The sequence below is a fragment of the Pholcus phalangioides genome, unplaced genomic scaffold (assembly GCF_987345545.1).
Source record: "Pholcus phalangioides strain wild (caught in Gottingen) unplaced genomic scaffold, Ppha-v1.0 ptg000042l_1, whole genome shotgun sequence".
NCBI classification, from domain to species: Eukaryota; Metazoa; Arthropoda; class Arachnida; order Araneae; family Pholcidae; genus Pholcus; species Pholcus phalangioides.
This window is the reverse complement of record NW_028301628.1, coordinates 29,974,545-30,000,000: the sequence shown is the minus strand read 5'-3', so window position 1 is coordinate 30,000,000 and position 25,456 is coordinate 29,974,545. Positions and strand designations below refer to the sequence as shown.

At 36.8% G+C, this 25,456-nt stretch overlaps 2 protein-coding genes across 2 annotated transcripts in view; both read left to right on the top strand.

The window, feature by feature from the left end:
• Positions 1–2,602, top strand: part of LOC149064783 (protein DENND6A) — a 33,489-nt gene extending 30,887 nt beyond the window's left edge. The window contains exon 20 of the mRNA XM_089254826.1: positions 396–2,602. Within this exon, the coding sequence (XP_089110952.1) occupies positions 396–512 (117 nt within the window). The 3' untranslated portion in view covers positions 513–2,602. The remainder of the gene's footprint in view (positions 1–395) is intronic.
• Positions 2,603–5,800: 3,198 nt separating this feature from the next.
• Got1 (Glutamate oxaloacetate transaminase 1) lies at positions 5,801–24,212 on the top strand. The gene is made up of 9 exons (XM_089254827.1): positions 5,801–6,081; positions 9,521–9,702; positions 15,010–15,118; positions 17,035–17,147; positions 18,600–18,704; positions 18,802–18,952; positions 20,134–20,299; positions 22,096–22,238; positions 23,850–24,212. The coding sequence occupies exons 1-9, from the start codon at positions 5,973–5,975 to the stop codon at positions 23,993–23,995; spliced, it is 1,224 nt and encodes a 407-aa protein (XP_089110953.1). The 5' UTR covers positions 5,801–5,972; the 3' UTR covers positions 23,996–24,212.
• Positions 24,213–25,456: the final 1,244 nt, after the last annotated feature.

Here is a 25,456-nt window from a genome sequence, read left to right as displayed (position 1 = left end):
TCTTCAGTGAGAGTATTGGATCGTAAGGTATGACTACACTTTCTTTGAGTGGTCTCTCTGTAATATTTTCTAGAGTGGTTCCTTGTGCTGGTTTCAAGAATTTTCTACTTATTTCGTCAACGATCTTGGTGTTGAACCCCCTGTCTATCGCAATTGCTCTGATGGTTTCAAGTTCATGGTCTAATGTGTTCCGATCTGAACAGATGTTAAATGCTCTCGCTACATAAGTGTGGAAAGCCAAAAGTTTCTGTTGCATGGGATGGCAAGAGATGAAATGAGGTGGTAATGAGACCGCGAAGGACTTTTTTTCGTGTATTTGAATTATGCGTTGGTGTCTTCTTAATATAATAGGTTTCATCTGATTGACTCATATATTTTTCGTTGTTTCTTTGCAGACAACAGCAGAAAGCGAGGAGTTATCCATAGGATCTGATACTTTAGAAAAATTGCGGAATCATTTGAGCAGTATCATTGACTCTTTACCGGAAGACCTTCAGATTGTTTTGAAATGACTTCCACATTTTTTTTAATTGTTTACTCATTTTAACTTGTTTACCTATATATTTTAATGCACTGACCATAGGTGCATGGACTAAAACTTTAGATTACCTTTATTTTAAAATCCTTTGATTTATTTCACATACTTTCGATATCGTCTGTCCACCATATTCATCGATTTATACTCATTCGTCATTAACTTATTTCTCATCACCATGTATATATTATGTGTGTATATTTTTACGGCTGCTGTACATACAGTGTGTACATATCAAGCTTCTTCTGTTTCCCCTTGTGTACGTGCATTGTAACAGAGATGGGCAAATAATTGATATCAAAGTTGTGGTAATTTGTTATATCTATTAAATCACTCATTCTCTCAAAATTGTAAGTACCTTAAATCAGGGTTGGCTATGTTTCCGATAGTACAGTAGAAACAACTGTGTTATTACCATGCTGTTCAAAACTGTCCAAAACTTCCTATTTGTAACATGAATGAAAAATTTTACAATTTAATGAAAAATAAATTCTGTAAGAACTAAATTTTTAAATTCAAAACAGTGGCCTATATTATGTGAAGGGTAGTATGACTGATATCAGGTTATCAAGCTGCGGGATTGCCCTTAAAAACTGAAGTCTTGAGGTTAAATATTGGATTTATTGAAACATATAAAGGATATAATGGCATAAAAGTGTCACTAGAAAATTTGAAAAATGCAATGGATCTAACTACAAAAAAAAAAAAAAACTAATGCAATAATTGAACACTAATAATCAAGTTCACAGCTGCGCCCCGTAAGTAATGTGTTATTGAATGTTTATCTGTGAGGACGATTTCTAAGCTTAGAGTGTATTGCTCAAAAATTTTTTTGAAAATATTCTTTCAGTTGATGCAAAACTTATGGACACAAAAGTGAAAAAACAATGTGTTGAAGACAGTCTTTTGATGCAATCAACAGGGAAATGATATCCGGATACTTCTCTATTACGCATGAACAAGCTGTTTCTTTTTAGTGTTATATCTTTGTATTTCAAATTCAGCCAGTAAGCTAGGAAATGAAAAAGGTTGCAAAGCTTGATTCATTCATTTTGTTATTTCATCAATTCGAGGCTGTAAGTACCAACATGAGCTTCATAAATAGTGGAACTGTCCCTTTGTAAGCGATCTTGTGAATTAGCAACTGCCTCTAGCTGCTGGGAAGTATTTTTCACTGGTTTACATAAATTGCAATCATTTGTGAGAGCAGCCTTATCTATAAATTTTTTTCTTCATGTTCTTCAAGAATTTTTGATGTGCTGCTCAGTTGCATAAAGCGATTTCAACACGAGTCATCTGCGTTTTCCATTTAGTATCTCCTCCCAACTGGGGTTTCAGTGATTCGGGAGATGTAAATGATATTAATTCGCCATCAGATTTCCAGTTTAAAACCATCAGTTGGATGAAACAGTTAACTTAAAAAAACAAAAAATAAAATTGACACCTTTAGAAAGATTTTTGATTTAGTAAGCTTTTTTTTTTATGCTAGTATATATTTTTTAATACGTTGGTATCATTAAAGAAAAATCTATCGGTTACCAGGTAACATTTTCAAACATGGAGGTTTTGGACAGCTTCAGACAGTTTATACTGCATGTCTGAAACCAGTTTTGGACATTCAAAATCCCAACCCTGCCTTAAGTAGTTGAAATGAATACTCAGTGATGAATAATTAGCTATTTCAAATTATACTGATTTCTCTTTATTTCTTTGAAGATAAATATCTCGATCGTGCTCATCTCTTGGACCCACTGGATCGAAATGCTTGTCCAAAATATGTATCTTTTATACTGATAAGAAACTCAATAAATTTATGATTAAATTGCATTTTTATAATTTGAAAGTCGGGAAAAAATTAGTAATTTTTGAACGTTATTTTCAATTTCTTATCGAAATGCTCAACTTTATGAATATTTCATGCTATATTGTGATTTTTTTTTGTTCAAATCAGAACCGTTATCAGCAGAAAAGAAATTAAATATCTACAATGACTAGCAGTACGTGTGATGCTATTTGAAAAAAATGAGCTGGTTCGCATTAAAATTATTTATAATTATTGTAATTTCATTTAGTGTGTTTGGAAACATACCTTCTGAAATCTGAATAGTATTTAATTACATAGCCATCGAGTCTTCTGAATTTTGTGGGAGATTCCACAATTTTTACTCCATAAGATAATAAAGACTCCACAGAATTTCTACTCCATCATCTAGACTCGTGAAAAATTCGTATATATCTCGGAATTTTGACAGCGATAGCAAAGGATTCCCTATTTTTTTGGGAGGGGAGAATCCCAAAAAAATTTACTTGAAGGAAGCTTGCTTTGGCCCCAAAATGACTTCACATGCGCAAAGTAAACTGTTGCCATGCCACCAAATCGTGAAGAAATGTTTCACTTTGGCAGAGAAAAAGACAATTTTCTTATCCAGAAAGCATCAGTTTGACTTCTCCCAATACATTCTATGTATTCAAAACTATTGGAGGTATTGAATCGGTGAGACGCCCTGTTTTTAATCCGGATCCAGAAATTTCTCCTGCTCTGGCTGTATGAGTGACCATGTGACTGACCATTTCCTAATCAAGTTAGTGACCATAGAGTGACCGCATTCACTTGGTCTTTCATATGGTCACTTCCCACTCGGTCAATTCATTTGCTGCTCAATTTCATTTGCAGATCAAGTGGTCTGCTCGATTTCATTCGCAGATGATGTCTCCATTTGCAGCCAGTGATGTTGCCTCTCCTCCATTTGAAGCTGGAGAAATCTGCCTCTGCTTTATTTGCAGCTGATGGTTTCTGCCTCGGCTGCATCTGCAGGATGTCTGCCTCCATTCCATTCGCAGCTAAAGATACCTACTTCTGCTTCATTCAAAGCTGAAGGTTGCAGCTTGCTTCACTTCATTTGCAGGTGATAGTGTTTACTCACATCCATGTTTGATGGGGGTTTACTATTCAACCAAATATGCACCTCACATACACATTCCTCTACAGAATTTCCAACAAATTGGTACATGCCTGGATGTGTGTTCCGAGTGTTTGACCCTAACATGTTTTGTGTTGTCAGAATTGTGCTTGTTTCATATTCTTGCTGGTGCTGCCATTATCTTCTCTATGCATATGCTACTGTATACACACACATATATATATCACCTGCATACACACATATATATTAGATCACCTGCATATACCTTAGGTGTTGTGGGGGAGGATACCCTGCTCCTGCCAAAAAGGCATAAATAATGGAAGGTATGAGAAATAAGATTCATGGGGCAGTGTCCCCCCCCCCCCCTCCAGCGTCAAAGTGGAGTAAACTGATCTAATGTATATATGAATTGACATCGTGCCCCCCACCTGCAATAACGACCTTTATCTATTACTATTTATCCACCCTTGCATATATGCCGCTTAAATTGGACGACATTAAATTATGCGGGCCCTGCACCAATTCATTTTCGCTCAATTTCGTTTGAATATTAAACTTCTAGACAATCGGACTTTTGGTGCCCTCTATCCACAGACTGGAAAACGCATTAAAAAAAGAAACACCATGGAACAGCTGCTGCCATCTCACATATATAAAAAAACTTTTTAGTTCAAAACTATCCCGTCAAAATATGGTCAAGCCGTACAGCTTCAGAAGAAACTACAGTAAGTCAAGACCGATCATATTTACATCAGTAACGTATGTCTAGGCTGACCATATTTCCTCGGGAGAAATACGGGACATCGAGATTCCAAATACGGGACATCGCCAATTATCGCCAAAAATGGCACCAAAACCGAGCAAAGTTGCCAAATATTGTTAAAATTACGGTAAAATCACAATGGCGGGAAATGAAACGTTACTGCAAGTTGCAGTGGATTAAAATGAATTTCACGAAAAAAACGTTCACCAAGACAAATGTGGGAGATAAATATTCTCATTTATAGTTGTAATTATCATAATATAGTTTATTAGTTGAAAACTAATTTCAATCTTTGACTTCAATAAGGAATAAAAATTCAAGTAAGCATCGTGTAAAATACGGGAAAAACCGGGACACTTTTGCGAAAAAGTCGGGACGACCAAAAATACAGGAAATACCGGGACTGTCCCGGGAAATACGGGACGTATGGTCACCCTACGTATGTCAGACATGGAGGAAAGAATAACTTTTAGAGGACGTTAATCTATCTGTATCTGTAAAGAATAACTTTTATTCTTGCTTTTATGGGTCTCCTAGTCTGTCCTATATAACCAAGAGAGCAATCACCCCATGGAATGTAATAAATGCCACATTGTTTATTCTGCGGTATAGCATCTTTAGGGGGCACATCTATAGTTGTTAGATTAAACTTAAGAATCGGTTTGATCTTCAGTGAGAGTATTGGATCGTAGGGTATGACTACACTTTCTTTGAGTGGTCCCTCTGTAATATTTTCTAGAGTGGTTCCTTGTGCCGGTTATTCTTTCCTCCATGGATGTTTATAGATTATATTTTGTACTTATAAGCAAAGCGCTTGAAGAGGCGCTTTGCTTATAAGTTGTTTGGACACTAGCGGCTAAAAATCCGACATTCCCTGGTGAACTTGGCCAATCACAGAGGAGTGGGAGTGAGTTAATCTCGAACCGGTCGTTACTTCGTGTACAATACTTCGGAAGCTGTCATGACTTCCGAAACTGTTCGGAACTTACAATGCGCAAGCGCGTCTCGTAATTTTGTAATATTCTGCGCTCTTTTCTCATTTTTTTCTGGCTCATCTTTATTTTTTTCCATCAATATTTTCTACATAGTTCTTTTTTTTTCATCAATTTCCTGTTGGTTTGGGTTCATGTATTTGAGGTTAATTGATTTTTCTTTTATAATTATTTTTCAATTTATGTGATGATACATTCTCACTGAGCTATATGTAAACTTTCCTTAAAACTCAGTGTACGTTCTAGAAAAAGCGAATCAAATGAAGTTCGCAAATTTCTGGTTAGATGGCAGCAAGAGCTGCATCACTTCATGATATTCTTATTTGACTGACCATACTTTTTCGAAGGGAAAATGTGTAAGAGTTGAGGATCTCAGATACGGGAAAGACACGAGCAATTGACAATTTCCACTAAAAAGGGTGCCAAACGGAAACAACCACTTGGAAATCTATAATTTTCTAACGAAGAAATTTAGTCATTTTTTACAAATGATGCTACTGGACAACTCAGTCCCGTATATATCCCTTCAAAATATGGTCATGAAATAACTCACCGATGAAATATTAATTCCTCCTTTACGCAACCAACTAGATTTGACAAAACAAATTTAAATGCCCTTTCGTTGCCCGCTGCACTTGTGAGTGAACGTCACTCGTGTGCGTACTCGTCTGCTCGTTGTTTAGATTAATTTAGCGGAAACCTTCTTCGGAAATATATTTATTTAGATTTATTCAGTATACACCTGTCTTTCCCACCAAATAATGTCTCGCTTTGGTTGCGTCGAGGCAGCTCCACCCGTCGAGATATTCGCACTCAACAAGGCCTACAAGGAAGACACTTTCCCGCAAAAAGTGGACCTGGGAATCGGAGGTAGTACTCAATTGATTGTATACTTTTTTTCCTCTTATCCATTCGTAATGTCTTCTATATTTTATTAAAAAAAAATATTTTTAATGGTTCAGTGGTTTGTTTAGGCCGGAATTACACTATAAAATTTTGTAAAAGTGCTTTTATAAAACTTGAAGAATACAACCAATAAAATGATCGGTTGCATTTGCTTGAATGTAACCAATCAGCTCATTTGTTGTATCTTTCCAAGTTTCATAAAAGCATTTTACAAAACTTTTATAGTATATTCCATGCCTTACTCATTCAATGGTTTTTACGGGAGCGTTCAACCTTTATAAACCAGGGCCCAAACTAGCTACTTTGTCACTCTGGGGCAAGCAAGCATTTCTGGCGTCCCCGTGTGATGTAGAGCAACAGAGATCCCTTTTAAAAGCATCATGCCCCCCCCCCCCTGTGCCAAGTGATTTTTCTGAGACCCTACCTGGAAAATTCTCAACAAATGTAACTACTCATATATTTTTCTGAGGTCCTTGGGTGGGCTTGTGTTAAGACGACACTGTAGAAGAAGCACTTAAAGAGTGAATTTGCGTCCTCCTGTAGTCCATGCTGGGGGCACCAGACCTGCATGCTTTCCCCTCCAGTTGCGGATCTGCCCATGACCACGAGCAGAAATGGGACTGCACAAAAGTTTATTTTATATAACCCTTTCAAGAAGGTGGGGGAACAAGGAAATGCCTGTGCTAGGTCTTAGAGAAGGCACATTACGGCCCTGACCGATAATAACTCAAGTCATCTGTAAATATACAGTGGTAAACTTGAGTGATCTGAAACTGAACCATGGGACGTAAGTGCTCTGGTATTGAGCCGCCGTGATCTGTAAATACACATGGGCCACTCAAATGCTTTTGAATTAAGCACTTGAGTGATCTAGAACTTCACAGTGGGTCTTAACTGTTCTAAAACTGTGCATTAAGTCACTGAAGTTATCTGTAAATGGACACTTTAGTGCTCTGGAATTGTAATCTGGAGCAGTGCCATCACTTGAGTGACCCATGGTACATTTAGAGATAACTCAAGTGATTTAAAAATATGCCGTGGGGCACTTAACAGTTAGCACTGTGTTCAGAGAGATGTGCTCTGAAATTGTGCTGCAATGATCTGTAAATATGCGCAGGTCACTCAAATGATCTAAAACTGCACTGCATATTACTCAAGTGATTTTTAAATATGCTTTGAGCCACTCAAGCGATCTGAAAATGTTCCTTGGTAATCGGTATATGTGGTAGGTGATCTAAAACTATACTGCGGGACAAAATTGATCTGTAAATATTTAGTGGGACACTTGAATGAGCTGCAACTGCTATGGGTCACTCAAGTGACGTGTGAATATTTTGCGGGCTGCTCAAATAATCTGGAACTGCCCACGTGTGACTCAAGTCACTCCAGTCACTTGAAAATGAAATGTGGGGCGTTGATTCGTGATATACCATGGGACACTTAAATGATCTAGAACTGCATTGTGAGACAAAAGTGCTCAGTGTCCCCAAAGCAGGATTTTTGCATCGTTTTGCAACCCTTGTCTGATTGGCAGTAAAAATCCCTGTACTAGTGTTTTCTGCACTTTTTTTTAAATTCTTCTAGATTGCTCTGTAGTAGCACTGATTTTAGCATATTCTGCTTTGGGGCTCAGAGTGATCTGTAACTTTGCAGTGGGACACTTAAGTGATGTAGAACAGCATCGTGGGACAAAAGTGTTCTGAGTGATCTGTAAATATGCCACGGGACACTTAAGTGATCTAGAACTACACAGGGTCACTGAAGTGATCTAAGACTGTGCCACAGATCACTCAAGTGATTTGAAAATTTAACGTGGTGCAGTCATCTAAATATGCATGGGCCATTTAAGTGATGTGGAGATGTACTGCTTAGTTTAATTTAAGAATAATTAGGTTTGAGGTTGCAGGTCACACACTCGGAGGGGGTCCTATATTTGGCTGGGTGGCCACAAGCTGTGGGTTGAACATACTTGATTTTTTTTTTATCTTGTTATATAACGTGCTTGTTAGTGGTCAAGGTCGTGTTTACTCTGATAAGAAGAAACGTTGATTATCCTTTTTTCCCTAGAAATTCTCAAGATTATCATGTATTCTTTTCATTTATTATTGCGTGTGAAATTTCGTAATCTATTTTTCTGGATCTTTCCCTGATAAGGGGAGATTATTTGTGTGAAAACAAAACACTTTCCTCCGTTGCAGATAAATAGATAAAAGATAACTGCTAACTTTTCTAGAAAGAAATTATTTTATTCAGAGGATGCATTGCGGAGATATTCAGTCTCTATTATATAGGGTGTCCGAGTTTAAGGTGTCTAAAAGTAATGGTTAAAATTTGAGACAACCAGAGTCTGATGAATTTGTCTCCTGACAGCTACAAAAATTTTGGCACCTTTCTCCTGTTCTATGTTAATTTTCTCAACCACTTACTCCTGAAATTAGTCGCCTTGGGCTCTATCATGCTCCCCCCCCCCCTTCAAGTCACTTTTGGTCTCTCACATGCTTGATTACTTTGTTGGTCAATGACCTGGTCCCTGGCTCTCTACGTCAATCCAGTGTTTATGCACTCTTGTGTTCAAACATGTTATGGGTTATTCTTTTGCTTTGTTGCTGACCTAGTCCCTCTCTTTCGGTCACTAACATGCTTTCACACTGTTTGACCACTTACATGCTTGCATATGTTTTAGGTCACTCGCTGACCTACTCCCTTGCTGTCTTAGTACTTTTGGTATTTCACTTTGCACTGTTTTATTTCATTCACAGGCTTACCAATACAATGGGACACTCAATGCTGGCCCATGTCTTTAGTCACTCACATGCTTGAAAACTGTCACCCATGGTTTTTCAAATCATTGCACATTGTTTTAACCACCCACATGCTTGCCAAGGTTCTGGGCTACTCAGTGACCTAGTGCCTTACTCTAGGTCATATATTTTTTTTGTCACTCATGTGCTGGCACAGTATTTTGGTCACTCACATGTTTGTAAACTCTATAGCTCACTCTTCTGGTCACTAGCTGTTTAGATCACTTTTGTTCACTCTGGAAATATCCACCATGGAGAGAACAATACACATGCTTACTCATGAAAGTGATGCACCGTCGATAGGGTATCCAAATTTGTTATTCAAGTTTTCTACCAAGGTTGTGCATGTTTACTGTTGACAGCTGCTTTGACATGCCTCTTGCAGTAGTTGTGCGGACTGCCCAGCTGAAGTTGGTTTTCTGTGGCTCTCATCTGCACCTTCTAGTTGGAAAACCAATCTCCCATTTAAGAAAAGGTCTCCCCAGTGGGAGTGATCAGGCCTGCAACTTTTAAAATAAATGCATAGTACATGATACAGGCAAAGCAATGAATGAAATATTTCTTGAATGTGTTCTCACTTTGATTTCTTTCATTTAAATCAGCATATCGTACAAATGAAGGCAAGCCTTGGGTTCTTCCTGTGGTCAGAAAAGTGGAGAAAGAACTTGCAGAGGATGAATCTCTAAATCATGAATATCTCGGCCAACTTGGTATGGAGGAATTCAGCAAGGAAGCTTCAAAAATGCTTCTCGATTTTGATAACTCTGCAATTGCAGAAGGCAGAGTAAGTTAAAATTGTATTATACTTGCAGCGAATGAGTTCGATACACATTTATAATATTTTTAGATCCATTAAGATGATAAATTTTACAAAGAGATGCTTTTTTTCCTCTGCTTACAACACATTAACAAGAGAGGCTTTCTGACTATTATGCTGAGGCAAGAAAAGTTTGCCTCGGTATAATATCCAGAAAGTCTTCCCAAGATAAATTTTGTTTTAAGTTTGTCAAGTTTTTATACACTCTGTCAGAAAAACTCTCACATCTACCTATGACGTGCAATTCAAAATACGGGTCTATCACATATAAAAAAAGACTGATAATACTGATCAGTTCATGTCAGGGCTTAAACCAGATAAAAAATTCCTTTAGCAAAAAAGCAAAGAAGGGGGAAAAAGCTTTAGCAAAATGCTAATGATTGATGGATGGATGTGTACTCATTTCATACCTATGTACCTACTGTATGCATTTTTGCAAAAATAGCTATTGCTTTTGCATTGTAAGATTTGCTTTCTAATTTTACAAAAAATGCAACCGTGGCTCCAACCCAGGTTCATGTGTGCATAATATCATTGACTGGTCTGTTGTAATGCCATCCATATTGCCATCAGTTGTCATCTGCCTTTGCATAAAAGTGTTGAAATTCGTGTAGGCCTAGTAATAACAAATCTTGCCAATTGTGATGTGTGCTTATGGGTTTTCACACATAATGAAGCAGATGGGTAAGGTCGAAACCTCCTAGATACTACCTAGGAGCCTTATAGTCTTTATCCAGGAGGCTTTGGTGAGGTGTGGCCACACCTAGCTGCATAAAGGAAACCTTTTTTGTCCCAAAAAATTGACTTCTGTTGCCAAAGCCGCTTGTAAGTTAAGCGTACCCACTCAATGTTAAAGAAAGGCAGCGGAATTGATGGCAGCGCCATCTGAAGTTTGATGGGTAGAACTTGCCGATTGATCACGTGGCTCCCACGCTTCTCATTCCCCCTTCCCTTGATCGCGTTATTCCGATTTCAACTTTGATTTATTTTTCAGTCTATTGCTAAGGAAACTTAAAAATCTTAATTCCCACTAAAGCGGGCATTTTTTACTTCTTTATAGGAGACGTACTTGTGCCTAAAAGTATAAATCACTCAGTAACAATAACAATGTTATCGACACTTCAACAGCTAAATCTATACTTGTGAACACCTGTCTTCGTGTCATTTTACACCCATCAAATGCACGCGGACTTATTCAATAAATATAATTTTAGTTGGCCCTCAGAAGGCCCGTTTTTATAATTTTAAAGATGAACAATTTGCCAAAATCACCACGAGCAATAGCTAACCAACCTAACCGAGAGTCTTCACATGAGTAAGTAAACAAAATGGCGCCGTGATGGGGAAATGCATTATGGGAAATGACTTTCCTACCCGATGCTAGCAGCCAATCACAGGCCAGCAGGCACCCATCTAAACAGAGAGGGCGCTGATGCCGTTTGGCTACCAGTTTAACAATAGGACTGTTTACGCTTACTCTTAATGCAGCTTTGTCTGTTGCTTTTAAAGCCATCTTGGAAGATGCAGGGAAGGCACTGAACCAGAGGATAGTGGGGGGGGGGGGAGATTACTGCCCTTCCCTCAAGAGCCAGATAATATAGAATGAATTTGTCACATAAAATTTGTCTATGGAATGGTAGAGACTAGTAATAAACAATAAATCACCCCCTCCAACACATCACCCTGAATCCATGCCCTAGAGGAAGGGTGCCACCTGGCCTAAGACTAGTTTTGCTTTGAGCAATCCTCGCAAGCATTCAAGAACAAAAGTTGCCCCCAAGTAAGGCAGAGGCCTCTTCTAGTCACAGCTCTACATGATCTATTATTGCATGAGGACCACCTGTGGAAGAAGAAAACCATAATGTGTCTAAAGAATTTCAATAAAATGTTTTGTTCCCCAATATCATGCCCTGTAAGGAGATTTCTCAGGGTCATTTCAATAGCACTGTGGGTCCTGGGCAAAGTAATGTTCTGTATCCTTTCTAACATGGCTGGAAATACCAATCCATTAATTTATATACTTTTTCATAATCACAGATCTCATTATTATGCAGTTCTGTGCCCCATACATTAAGATGGTTCTGGGATTAGCCCTTTCTTATACCTACCATAAAAAAAACATCTAAAATATAAAATGCTCTAAAAGCAGTTTGTTTTTGCTCATCTGTTGCAAACATATCTGACTGACGTTGCCAAGGGTGCGTCATTTCTGAGTTTCAATAGTCTGATAAATCATGTGTGAGTTTTTAGTGCTGCGAACTATATTTTGTGAGTGAAATGTATTGATTGAACATTTGTACCATCTGTTCTCTGTGGCAAGACTTTTTAACGGGACAATTGGCTCATATTCACTCCTCAAAGCTGGGGAACTCGTAGAAAAGCAACTTCAGTTAACCACCGTAGTGTCACCAGTGGGGTTGGAACCTGGGTCCTCATGATGCAAGTTTGATGCAGTCCCTGTGCATAATGGTAGGTGGTTGTTTATCAGCTTCAGCCAACTACTACTATTTTGAAAAGAACTTTTGCCACAGGGATCAGGAGACCCACAGCAATGAACATTTTACACAAATTCACTCGAATATATAGCACTTGATGAGTATGAGTACTCGTACACTGTTAGGTCACCCTCTTAACCAGATCGTGGCCCACCGCTCCATCTCAATGAAGAGATTTTAATAGGTGGTCAAAGATCTGGGCCATGCTGGGAAATGTGTGGGTGTTGTGAGCCTAACATGAAGCTTGTTTCTGTGTAATCCTTGTTATAATGCTGCCATTTGCCATTAATTTTTCAAACTGAGTGAAGTGTAATGATTGATTAATTGTATCATTGTAGGCCTGTTGCTCTCTGGCGATACTTTATAATGGGAAGATCGGCTCGTATCCCCCCCCCCCTTTGAAGTTAGGAACCACAGAAAACCAACTTCAGGTGACAACCACTGTGGCAACGGTGGAGTTTGAACCCGGACCCTTATGATGCGAGTCTATCACTATGACCACTTGACCGCCACAGTAGCTATTAGGTCTACTTGAAAAAAATATATATATATATTGTCACCTTTTTTGGGACTACCAACAGCGTTAGAAATGCCAAATCTGAGATGAAAGGGTGAAAAATCCCCTGTTATTTTCTCATGACATAAATATGATTTTAAAACAATAAATGAAAAAAATATCAGCATTGATGAGATAATTTCAAAATTAATGAGAATTCCAGAATTAATGGAAGAATTTCAGTTCTAAAATAAATCAGTGATAATTCCAGCATTAATGAAGGAAAATTCCAGAATTAATGAAATTTTCAGCAGTTGACAAAAGAAATTATTCTAGTATTAATGAAGTAAATAATTTAATCTTTTTTCATCTTTAGATGAGTTCACTATCAGGGGTCTGTCCAGCCGGAATTTGGGTCCGGAAAACGGACCCTTCACAAAATTCCGGGGCTAAAAAACGGACCCTTCACAAAATTCTGGGGCTAAAAAACGGACCCTTCACAAAATTCTGGGGCTAAAAAACGGACCCTTCACAAAATTCCGGGGCTAAAAAAAAGGATGTTTCACAAAATTTGGAGGATAATAAACGGATCCATCACAAAATTCCAGAAAACGAACCCTTCATGAAAATTACGTCGTAAAAAACGAACTTTTGCGACTGCTGTGCGACAAAATTCTTATCAGTTATGACCCTAGTTGTAATAGAAAGCCATTGATCTTTTTTTTTAAGCATGTATTGTTGGCCCAACACCACCACCCCCTCCCCCATAGATGAGTAATCTTATCTATAGAAGTTGTTGGTTGGATACCGGAAAACATGACCTTGAAAAGGCGATCGGAGAAAGAGCGTGACCTTGAGAGGGCTTTCCTTGTTTCTAGTCTTCTGGTTAGGACATCCCGCTGGTTGACCACGGATTGACCGCGTCCGATATTTTATCGCGCAACCTATGCCATTATACAAACGCTTTAGCCCCGCACTTCTCCTCAAATGGTCTTTGAATCACAACAACAATCATCAACAATTGTAGAATTGGATTTTTTGTGCACGTTTTTTTTCCTGTATTGCGCTTTCATTTTTGAAAATTTAATATGAAGCGTGGTCGACCACCAACAGGTGGAAATTCAAGGAATAGTGATTACTACATTAAAAAAATACGGCCAACTGACGTTAGGGGATGCAGCTCCATAACATCGTTTTTTAAACGAGGATCTGAAAACGTCACCAAAAAGACGTCAGATACAGATAATTCCAATTGTGCTAACCCGGAAAAAATTACTGAAACATTGCTTCCTTCATCGGTTTCGAACCACGCTGTCGAAACCCTGGAAACGGCGCGATACATTACCGATTTATCGGAGGCGCCTAAAGACATTACCGATTTATCAGAAGCGCTGAAAGACATTTCGGATTCTTCGAAAGACATTGCCGATTCGTCGGAAGCGGCGGAAGACAATTCCGTTTCTTCGAAAGACATTACCGATTCGTCGAAAGCGGTGGAAGACATTGCTGATTTATCGGAAGCGCTGAAAGATGCTACGAATTCGTCGGTAGAGCCGGATTTTAAGAAAATTTCATCTACAGAAGCTAGAAAAATGGGTCTAAAAGTACCGAATTTGTTGAACATCGCACGTTTTGAGAAGCTTCACAGTTGGCTATGTTACAGCATTTCTGCATCTGGCTTTCTTTGCAAAATATGTTCTACATTTTTTGATAAGGGACCCTGGATTGACCAAGGGGGTGCAATTTGATGATCACCCAACACGATGTGTCAACAAGCATATATATAGCCAGAAACACAAACAAGCTGTGAGTGCATCAAAAACTAGGAAAATGATAATAAAAATGAAATAAAATAGGAAAATGAGGTTGCTGTTTAATTAGTATTACTTTCACTGCTATTTTGAACGTTTTCACAAAAATAAGGTACATTTTCACAAAAATAAGGTACATTTTCACAAAAACAGGACCCTGTGCAAAAAGTCTGGACAGACCCCTGACTATCCTTTTTCTTAATCTTTAAAACACAATATTTAGCGACCGAACTAACAACGGGGAAATTGCCAAGCACGAACTTTGTTTTCACCGAGTCATGGGATTCCCTTGCATTTGATGTCGCTGTTGCCATGGCGGCTGGATGTTCCCTCCTAATATAAGCTTGATGGGCTCAAGCCTTCCTTGGCTGGGGGGAGAGGGGTGGTCCCTTTAGAGTCTGAAATTTAATTTGCTGGGGAGCATTTTTATTAACCACTTTATTGAATCTAATTTTCTAATTTTATTTTATAGGTACTAGGCGTGCAAACTTTGAGTGGCACTGGTGCACTTCGCATTGGAGCAGACTTTTTACGCCGCTGTTGTAAATTCAAAGACTTTTTCATGTCTTCCCCAACCTGGCGTGAGTGTATTTCTGTATTCATTAAAGGTTGAAATGCAAGATATTTCTTGTAAAATGAAACACATCATTCTCTATTAAGAAGTCACCAACTAATAAGGCAAATACACAAAAAATACAAAAACCCTGAATGTATTTCGACACACAATGGGTGTCGTCTTCAGAGGAAAAAATATATTTAACCACTAATATCTCTCACGCTGACCAAAAGGGTCCCATTTGGGTTGGATACCAAATTATCTCTCTCAACAACTTTTGGTTGCTCAGCAGAAAAAATGTCTGTTCACTTCAAATGTCAAGGTCAGAATGAAGCTGAGAGCCTGCGTGTAAGACTAATGCAGTGTCTTGATTGGACGCTTGTGAAATGGAGCTGCCCAATTGGTCTATTCAAATTTTCTTAGAATTCCCACTTGTAATGAATCTAAGCCATGGCATTGCGATCGATGGTGTTAATTTGTTGTCTTTTACTAATATATTTTTGAAGGTCCAAATATATGTACCTTCGTAGAAATCTAAATCAGCTGTGGACTTTGTGAAAACTCTTGCTTCCTGAAATTTAAATATTTGCTTTATTCGTTGGTTACTTTTATTAATATTCTTGATCACAAGTTAATCTACTATTCCATATTATTCTCTATGTAGCTCATACTTAAGTGAATGATCAGAGTTTTTTTTTAATAATCCAAATCGGTCTTCAACTGCAGGTTCATGGACTATTGTTGGCCCATGAGACTTTGCTGCTGGAATGCAAAACATTTTGTCCAATTCATATGAACACTACATGATTTCAGATTTAAATATTGTACTGTAGCTATATTGGTTTTTATTTCTGTCTTAGCCATCAAAGGTCTCTGAATTTATTTTATTATTGCAATTATTTCTCATTTATTTTACCGTTCCACTTAGGGGTTGAACTTTTTAAAACCCCTTCTTATATAATGAGCCTTTACATCATGAAATAAAACTTCTGACTAAATTTCAGCATGGTTTCTCCATATAACCTTTGGACCCTCCTTGGGGGTTGAATTTTGGAAAACCCCTTCTTTGTGAGTCTTCATGAAATAAAACTACTGCCAAATGTTATATTTATAGCTTCAGTCGTTTTGGCTCAGCAATGATGAATCACTCAGGACATGTTATTTTATATGTATAGACTAGATGTAATACCTGGCACTGAAAAATCTGGGGTTTTTTATATACTGGGAGTATTAAAGAAGTGATAAACCATTGTTTGGGAACCAAAGACATTTTAAAAGTCGTCATAACTGGACAGTTTTTTGACCCTATCGGGCATTTGCCTAGCTCTGAAAAACTTTCAAAGTAGTCTGCATTTAAATTGGGGAGCCTGTTTGGTACACATACAAAATTTGTATACAGAACAGACAGACAGAAAATCAATTTTATATACATATTAGTTTTTTTTCATTGTATACAGCGCCATCTGTGAGTGAAATTTGAACTTTCTTTTGTTTATCGAAAAGAACTCTGGGCCACCATAAGTTATCTTAGTGCAAACCATACCTTTTCATGTCAATTGTTTGTTATTAATTTTTATATTTATTCTTTGCGTGACGCCATTTTGTACTCGATAGGATAATGGAATTGAAAGAAATTCTAAAAAAAAAACCAGATTACCGTAGTTTTCACGATTCACTGTAGTTCCATATTTTATGGCAGAAAACCAAAGAAACTACGGAAATTCCATAGTAGTTGGCAAGTATGTGTATAAATTTCTCTGACGAGAGTTTTAAATTCCCTTTTTTCCTTTCATAAGAGCTTTTCTCTCATGCCTCCTAATTGGACCATCTTCTGCTGATTTGAATGTTAAGAGTCAAAACTGAATAATTGTTGCTTTCTATAAAGTTCTGAGAGAACTTACCAAGCATAAAATTGACAATTTTTTTTATTTTTTGGTATAGCAAATCACCGTTTGATATTTGTTCATGCTGGATTCGAAAACTGTCATAGTTACAGGTATTGGGAAGCGTCCAAGAGATCGTTGGATTTTGATGGAATGATTGAGGACTTGAAGGTGATTTTTCTGGATTCTGTTTATTCATTCTGATTTGATTTTTGTATGTGTTTCATGAAATTCACTCTACATATCAGTATTATTTGAGAATGTGCATGCGAAATATTAATCATGCTCTCATGATGAGGGTTCCCCCCAATACTCTAAGCTAAGGCCAAAGTTTATATCAGTAACTTAGCTTATGCAAAGTTGAGTTATTTAGCTTATTGCAAATTATGGACCACTTCAGCTTTTTCCTTTTCCTTCAAACTGATCACAACTCTGGTCTATTGCCATAGAGCAATTTACTACTGAATGAGTTGTGCTGGAAGTGTGCATGTGTGCCTAACAGTTTGAGTCTAACTAGTGCTGTATGTGAATTTTTAGTGCTGCCATCTATTTTTCATGCAAGTGAGAGGTAATGATTTGATAGTTGTACCATTGTAGGCCTGTTGCTATCTGTGGCAGCAAGACTTTTTAATGAGGAGATCGGCTCTTATTTGCACCTTAAACTCAAAGTTTGAAACCACAGAGAACTAACTTCAGCCAACCACCAACTGTGCTGGCTGGTGGGGTTTGAAGCCGGGTCCTTCGATGTGAGTCCATCACTACTGCACATTGACAAAGCTTTATTCCTGAGAGAGGTTGGAATAAAAAAAGAATATTTTAAGAAGTGGTGTAATGGTAGCAGACCCGTGGCAGATGGAAAAAGACAACTGCATTCAAAATAAATGCTTTAAAGTAAATTTTTCTCATTCATTGAATACTCACCTAAATATCACATTCAGTGTCGGTTCAAGGTTGTCTGACATTGTGGCTTACATCAATCTGATGCAATAGCAAAAATTGTTCCAGAGATGCCCAACTGACTGTTTATGGTTAAATATGACGTTATGGCCACTGTTTGTCAAATTGCAATTCCAGGGTGATGAAAGAAATCCAGAATATATAAAAATCAGTGATACCATCAGTTGTGATTGTTTGCCTTTTCAGTATCATATTCGATAGTATCACACCATGAATATGGCCTGGATTTAGATTTCAGTGGGCCCTAGGCAAAGCAGGAATCAAAGAGTACCCTTGTAACTGGGATCAAAGATATTTAGTTAGAGAATGAATATACATGTTTAAATTTTGGGACCTAATCATGAGGTCCATGGCAAATGCCCCACTTACTCATGCTAAATCTGATTTGCTCTGATCATAATGAATGTGAAACGATTTTGACATGTCCACCCCTCCCCAGAATTTTTTGTTATGAGTTGCCACTGGTTAATATTAACCTTTACACAATGATTACCTTGATTCAATGAATAAAGAAATTGGTATAATCTGGTTCGTTAAATCAGGGTTTGACCTTTGATCATCTGATTGAGTTATTTTTACTATACAGTTGTCATGTATACATTTTGAATAGTGAAGATGCGTATTGTAAAGTTTGATTGAAAATATTTTTTTACTGGTTTTTTACAGAATGCACCTAAAGATTCTGTCATAATCCTGCATGCTTGTGCTCATAACCCCACGGGTGTTGACCCTACGAAGGACCAATGGAAGCAGATAGCTGATGTTATGGAGGTTGATGACTTATATATATCAGAAAAATAAATTTTTTGCTTATGATGACATTTGAATAGTTATTTAAAATTTATATTTTTTTTCTTTCAATTTCAAGGAAAAAAGTCTTTTTCCATTTTTCGATTGTGCATACCAAGGTTTTGCATCGGGTGATTTACAGCAAGACAGTTGGGCTGTTCGTTATTTTGTGTCTAGGGGCTTCGAACTACTCTGTGCTCAATCATTTGCTAAGAATTTTGGTCTTTACAGTAAGTATCAAGTTGTGCCATTCTTTGAAAATTTTAACCCTATTAAACAACTGATTTTGATTATCTAAAGTTCTTAATTTCCAATTATTAGCTATTAGCCCCGGAGTAGTGCAGTGGTATGATGCTCGTCTACCATCATGGAGGTGTCAGAGTTCCATCCTGGGGGAGGGGGGGGGGACAAAATTAAGTTATTTTCCTTACCAAGCCTGAGATGACCACAGATAGATGACACCTTCATTTCCAACCCAACTTGTTTAGTATTAAATTGCTGTATGGCAATATGACCAAAGATGGCGTGTGGTAAAGTAGTAAGATATAAAAAAGTTTCAATATAGTAATACTCTGACCCGCTTCACTTTGCATTTGTGTTGTCTCTTATAATTTTTTTCCCTTCAATTAGACACAATTTGAGCAAAGCTTGAATAGTCTTTTGACCTTAAATGAACATTTTGACCTTGCATCCTGATGAGTCAGCAACTCCCTGCTATGTGGGGGTTATATTTTTTGTTTTTTTTATATGATACTGAAGAGAATGAAACTTCATATACAGTTCTGAAACATGTCTAGCTGTTGTTTTCATCACATTTTGGGTATACTTACATTGTTGTTTTTATGTATATAGTTTGAAGCTTGAAGGCTTTTGTTACATTCTGGTGAGGAATAGTTTCCCCCCCCCGCAAAATTCACATAGGAGAGATGTGTAGATAAGAAAAGAATAGGGTAACTAATTTACAGGACATTTCTATTTTTTTCCAGTAATTTTGGACATCCCAGTAATTTTACACTAGTAATTTAGCTTTGGTAGAAATAAAATACAATAAATTTTATCATAGTTTAATACAATAGATCACAGTGCCATTTGATTTTGATGAAGCTTAGTTGCCTTATTATTTTAACAATGTATCAGTAGAAATATTTACCTCATTGTTAAATCCAGACTCTTTTAGTAGTGTGCACTGCTTTATTAGGTTCATTGTTATTTGGTTACATCTCTCTCTCCTGTCTCAGAAAATTTGGTAATATTTAATTCTATCTCAGCTTGGATACAACTTTATTTTGTTTCATGATGGATAGGGAAAAAGATCATACTTTTGTTTTGAAGATAAGATGCAAAATATCATATGTGAAGCTTAATAATTGTTGATCTTGAAGAACATGTGTAAAACTTTATTTTGTTTCAGATGAACGTGCAGGAAATCTCACGATTGTTTTCAAGGACCAATCTCCAATGGTTAATTGCAGGGCTCAAATAACACTTCTTGTCAGAGGAAATTATTCAAACCCACCAAGTCATGGTGTGCGCATAGTTGCTAGTGTACTAAAAAGCACACCACACATGATTGAATGGTAAACTAAATATTCATTGCGATTCTATTTTTAAAATAAATTTTGGATATTAATTTTGGTGTGTTTGACATTTCCTGTATTACATTTGGTTTTCATTGACAGAATAAGTTATGCTTCTAGTATTGTTTTGAGCTAACCATTTTAGAGTATTGATTGAGCCAAACTTTATGCAACATATAATTTTAAATTAGTTTTATTATGGAAACTAGTAATTTTTATATTAAACACAGGCAGAAGCATACGCAGGGAGGGATGTAGGGGACCAGTGATCCCCCCCCCCCAAGGTGATCAAAAATTTAAAATATTTTCAAATATCTTTATGTGCTATCCTAATTGATTTCTGTTAATTTAAAACGCTTTTTGGGAGTTAAGGAAAATTCTCAGTAAGAAATTCCTTATGTTCCTCCCCCCCAACCCTGACGTGCCACCAGTGCATGCCAATTCTGCATATACCTCTGAATACAGGGGAGAATTTAAATTGCAAAATTCCTGGATGTAGTGACTTGTATCACACATAATAAGCCATTTGTTTAATTTTTTGGTATTGATCAGTGTATTAAAAATCGGTCTCATCCCCTTCTTGGGGGGTGGGGGGGGGGTTCTTATTGTCATCCATCCCCCTATTAAGCAGATCCTAGGTTATTAGCTTTTATCATTCCATTTTATCTGTTTTTGTTGGGTAAATTTCTATTGTTTGCATAAGAATCTTCATGGATCCATATAATACATGTAAGCCATATACTATCTTTAAAGAAATTAATTTCAAAATGAATTAATTTTAATTGGATAGTATTTTTTCTGTATGATTATAGAGTTAGATTCCCCATAGCTGGGACCATAGAAATCTTTGGTAGGGCTTCCAGGCCGTGATTTTTCATGTGCTTTTTTATCATAAACTAGCTATAATACCCAACGATGCCCAGGTTTTCTCCATGTATTAAAAGCATTGAAGAAATGAACCATTATTTTAAGGGATAATCATGTCTAAAACATTGTTTGGGAACCATAGTAACCTAAGTAAACATTCCAAAAGTCATTGTTAAGGCCCACAAACCATTGTTGCCCAACATTTTTCTGCCCAGCTCTGAATTTCTAAAGTAGCTTGTCACTCATGCTGTGAAATGAAATGTTAAATTTGACGAAGATCAGTCTAAAATTGTAGATTTGTATAGAGAATATATGCACAGACATACAATCAATTTTATATAGATTTTACTATATAAAAAAAACAAGATTCTCCTCATCCTGTGTCCCTGTCTGTCTCTTCCATATGGGGTGGGGAGGGGGTTAATCATTGGTCATTATGTGCACTGTAATATTTCTATTAGTAAAATTCTCTGAACTTGATATTTGAATGCTGCACCATGGGTTTTCATATTGAAGTGTACAAAGACTATTTGTGGCAACAAAAATGGACTTGGGGGCATCATCAGTCCCACAACCGTAGAAAATTATATTTTAAAAATATTAGTGCTGTGGCAGAAATTGGCCAAGAAATAGTTTTCATTTTGTCATTGAACATAACCATATCTTATCTGTACATTCAAGTCTTTAAAATGATTGTAAATACCTTCTAGCTTTCAGAATTTTCAGAAAGATCACTTTAGATGCACATGTTTTCCAGCAATATCAGCTATCTAGCTACAGTGAAACCTCAATATAATATTTTGTGGACCAAGAAAAAATAGCATAGACATTTCCAAACAAGACTTGCAAAAATATCATTGTTGGGGATTTATTGTTATATAACAAGCATCGTCACAGCAAGGTTTCATTGTTACGTTTTACTTACTTAGGTGCAATCATATTGGAGAGATGTCTGGTCGAATCCATGAAATGAGGAAAGCTTTGAAATCAAAGCTTGACGAGCTGGGAACTCCTGGTACATGGGACCACATTACTAGTCAAATTGGCATGTTCTCTTACACTGGACTCAACCGTAAGCGATTATATTGCTTTTCATCAAAAAATGTTTCAGCTAGTGTGTTGACAATATAGATAAGGTTATAACTCTTTAAACATGACAATGATGAAGCTCATGATTTTTTACTTGAACATATTAGCAACATCTGTACCCCAGAGCTTGATGAATACTATATTCATCCCTCCGTATTCGCGAGGGTTTTGTTAAAGGAGTGGCCATGAATAATCCCAACCCTAAAATTTTGTTCTTTAGGCATGTCATTTGTACAGTAGCTGTTGCTTTGTGTGAAAATAGAAGTGGGGGTGTCCAGTAATTCAAAACAATGCCTTCTGAAAGAACTTTGTCTGTTAGTCATTTCTTCTAAATTCTAATTAATTTGCTAAAGTATAGTTACAAGGCTTCCTTTACCGATTTTTTTACATGTGAAAAATTTACCACAGATGGGTCTATTTCATAGTAACAATCCATTGTCGATTTAAGCGTATGAATCCTTTGCTATGTTGTTCTTAATGAACTTGTCTTCTAATTCTCAATCATCTTGATCATCTTCACAAGGCATCACTTTGGTTTCAGAAGCAGTCAGCTCGATTAATTCCTCCACTGTCGATTTCTAAATTTCTATTAATTCTCCAATTCGATTAACTATCTTATTCTATCTCTACATTAGTGAACCCGTTTCCATTAACAATCGGAAAAAAAGTTAAGTAGTCACTTTTTTCCATTGTTCATAGAAAATATTGGGAGATGTGACTTATTCTTTTCATCAATATTTCATGAATTTTAAGATTAAATTCTTATTTCTTAATATATTTGGATGTAAACTCATTGATGCCATAATAACGGGAAATTGCAGCAATGAAGCTACCCTTTGTTCAATGTTTTGAATTTTCCTTGCAAGTTTTCACTTTCAGAAACATTTAAACAACAGTCTTGTATAAATGTTTTTAAAAGCACCAGAAAAACCTTTAAGAGGGGATTTTCTGATCATCTATTTAACATGAACAACTTATATTTTGTTCCGATATGAGAATTATTATCTCAACAGTGTTTTCCAAATAAATTGGGGAGGAGACTGCAAGTACAAAAACAGTGAATATGAAAGCTGCAAATACTGAGTGCCAACTGAATTTCAATTTTGAGGGTTTTAGTATTTTGCATTTGTATGTGCGGTTAAGTCAGTGCTTGTTATAATATAACCCCTATTGTTCCATTGAAAAAAGGATGTTGTATTGGCTGGTCTTATACTGAAAGAAAAACATATAAGGTAGTGTCATTATATAAAAGCATTACCATTCATTGTAATTGAATGGCCTGTATAATGGTGGGGGGATTGTTATAACTAGTATCGACTATAGTAATAGCAGTATTTGCATAATTACATTTAGTTTCATGTGCTATCAATGCTATGAAGCATTGTCTGGGTACCACGTGTTTGTGCTCAATTAACTGTCCAATCCATACGGGCAAGATTAAAGCGGTGTCGTAATGTTATGTAAGCCGTTGCATGTTTAACGTTTGCAAGCAAGTGTATTTTGTTTTTCACTGTGGCCAATAAAGTAAAGTAAATGGCTATTTACTCCCTTACAGAAATCGTAACAGAGCAAAAAAATTTTTTCTCAATTGCAGAACAGCAAGTGCAATACTTAGTGCAGCAATACCATATCTACTTGCCAAAAGATGGTCGCATAAGTATTTGTGGACTGAACACCAACAATGTGGAATACGTAGCGAAGGCAATTGATGATGCTGTCAGAAAATTTCCAGACAAATGAAACTCAAGAGGTTTTTGGAAATTCTCGAGCCTGGTGTAGGATACTTAGTGTTGGAAAAATGCTTAATGACTTCATTTATTCGAGTATTCAGATTATTATATAATACTATTTTCATGACCCACTGATTTCTTTCGCATGTTGAATTTTTTTTTAGCTTGTTATACTTATTTTAATAGATGAAAAAAAAGATGTTATTAAAATGAAGTTTGTTGTTCGACGGAGCAGTTTTTTGTTCATTTTTCATTATGGCAAAAGAAAAATTAGTGTTCAGGTTGATTCTGATGAGTTTTGAATCAAATATGTATGTCTTATTCTGTTCTGCCCCTGTATTAATTCAAGAGAGAAAATTTCCTATTTGGCAATGGAGTTGCAGTGTCGCTGCCGTCTTCATGCATGGGCCCACCCGGTGGCCTCGTGAAAAGGAGATTTGGTTATAATTTTTGAAATTAAATGTGTTTCACCAGGTAGGGGGCCTCAGAAAAATCACTGCTGCCCCCCCCCCCAAGATACTCTTAAGACGGCCCTGCGCAGGGTTTTTTTTTTTATACTTTTAAGGTTTTTGGTATTGTTCAGAATAATGTGTCTCACAAGTACTCAAGATGGCAAAGCACGAAGCAATTCGAAGGACAACACAGATTTATTATACAGAACAGCTATGTACACGTATTCATAAGCATAGACACCCTGAAAGTTGGCACTTTTATACAGCGAAAGAAAAATCAAGAAATTTCTACACCATTCTCATGAGATCCCATCGTTTCACTTTCTATAAATTTCTCTGCGCTATGACGTCCCCAAATTATTGGAGCTGCTGCCAAGTTTGACACCAATTCGGCGAGATTTACATAGAAATGTGTTAATTTTCATTTTTACATAATATAAGGATTATTTACACAATTTTACATACTATTTACGTAATTTTGGTAACAGTATCTTTATAGCACATAGTGATTCTGAAGTTGGGGCAAGAACTCTAGAGCAAAAGGTTATAGTAGTTCAACTGACGATACTTTTTGGCCGGGATTACACTATAAAAGTTATTTTATAGAAGTTGAGATAAATGCAACCAATAAGAGCATTGGTAACATTCTAGCAAATGCAATCGATCACCTTATTGGTTGTACTTTTCAAGTTTTATAAATGAACTTTTATAGTGTAATCCTGGCCTTAAGGCCAAGTGATTTTTCTGAGGCCCTTACAAGGCAAATTCTCAAATTTCAACCAGATCTCATTTTTGTGAGGCCCCTCTTATCTTAAGACGACCCTGCCTGGCCTTAGGCACTTGTGATACCCCATAACTTGGATGAATTTTTCTAAAATTTACATAATTGATGAGAGCTGTATATTATATATGTTGAACTCTTAAGGTTGATTCACCAATGGTGGTTTGCAGCATTTCAGGTGAAATGAAATGTACCACCCAGGGATGTGAAAAGATGAATAGTGCAAAGTAGAGAAGTA

What these genes read in the sequence shown, in the direction of transcription:
- Got1 (XM_089254827.1), top strand. Translation starts at nt 5,973, where the DNA reads ATGTCTCGCTTTGGTTGCGTCGAGGCAGCTCCACCCGTCGAGATATTC. An exon ending in AGTGGACCTGGGAATCGGAG is followed by an intron (nt 6,082 to 9,520) that starts GTAGTACTCAAT and finishes CATTTAAATCAG; the next exon opens with CATATCGTACAAATGAAGGC. An exon ending in CTCTTACACTGGACTCAACC is followed by an intron (nt 22,239 to 23,849) that starts GTAAGCGATTAT and finishes TCTCAATTGCAG; the next exon opens with AACAGCAAGTGCAATACTTA.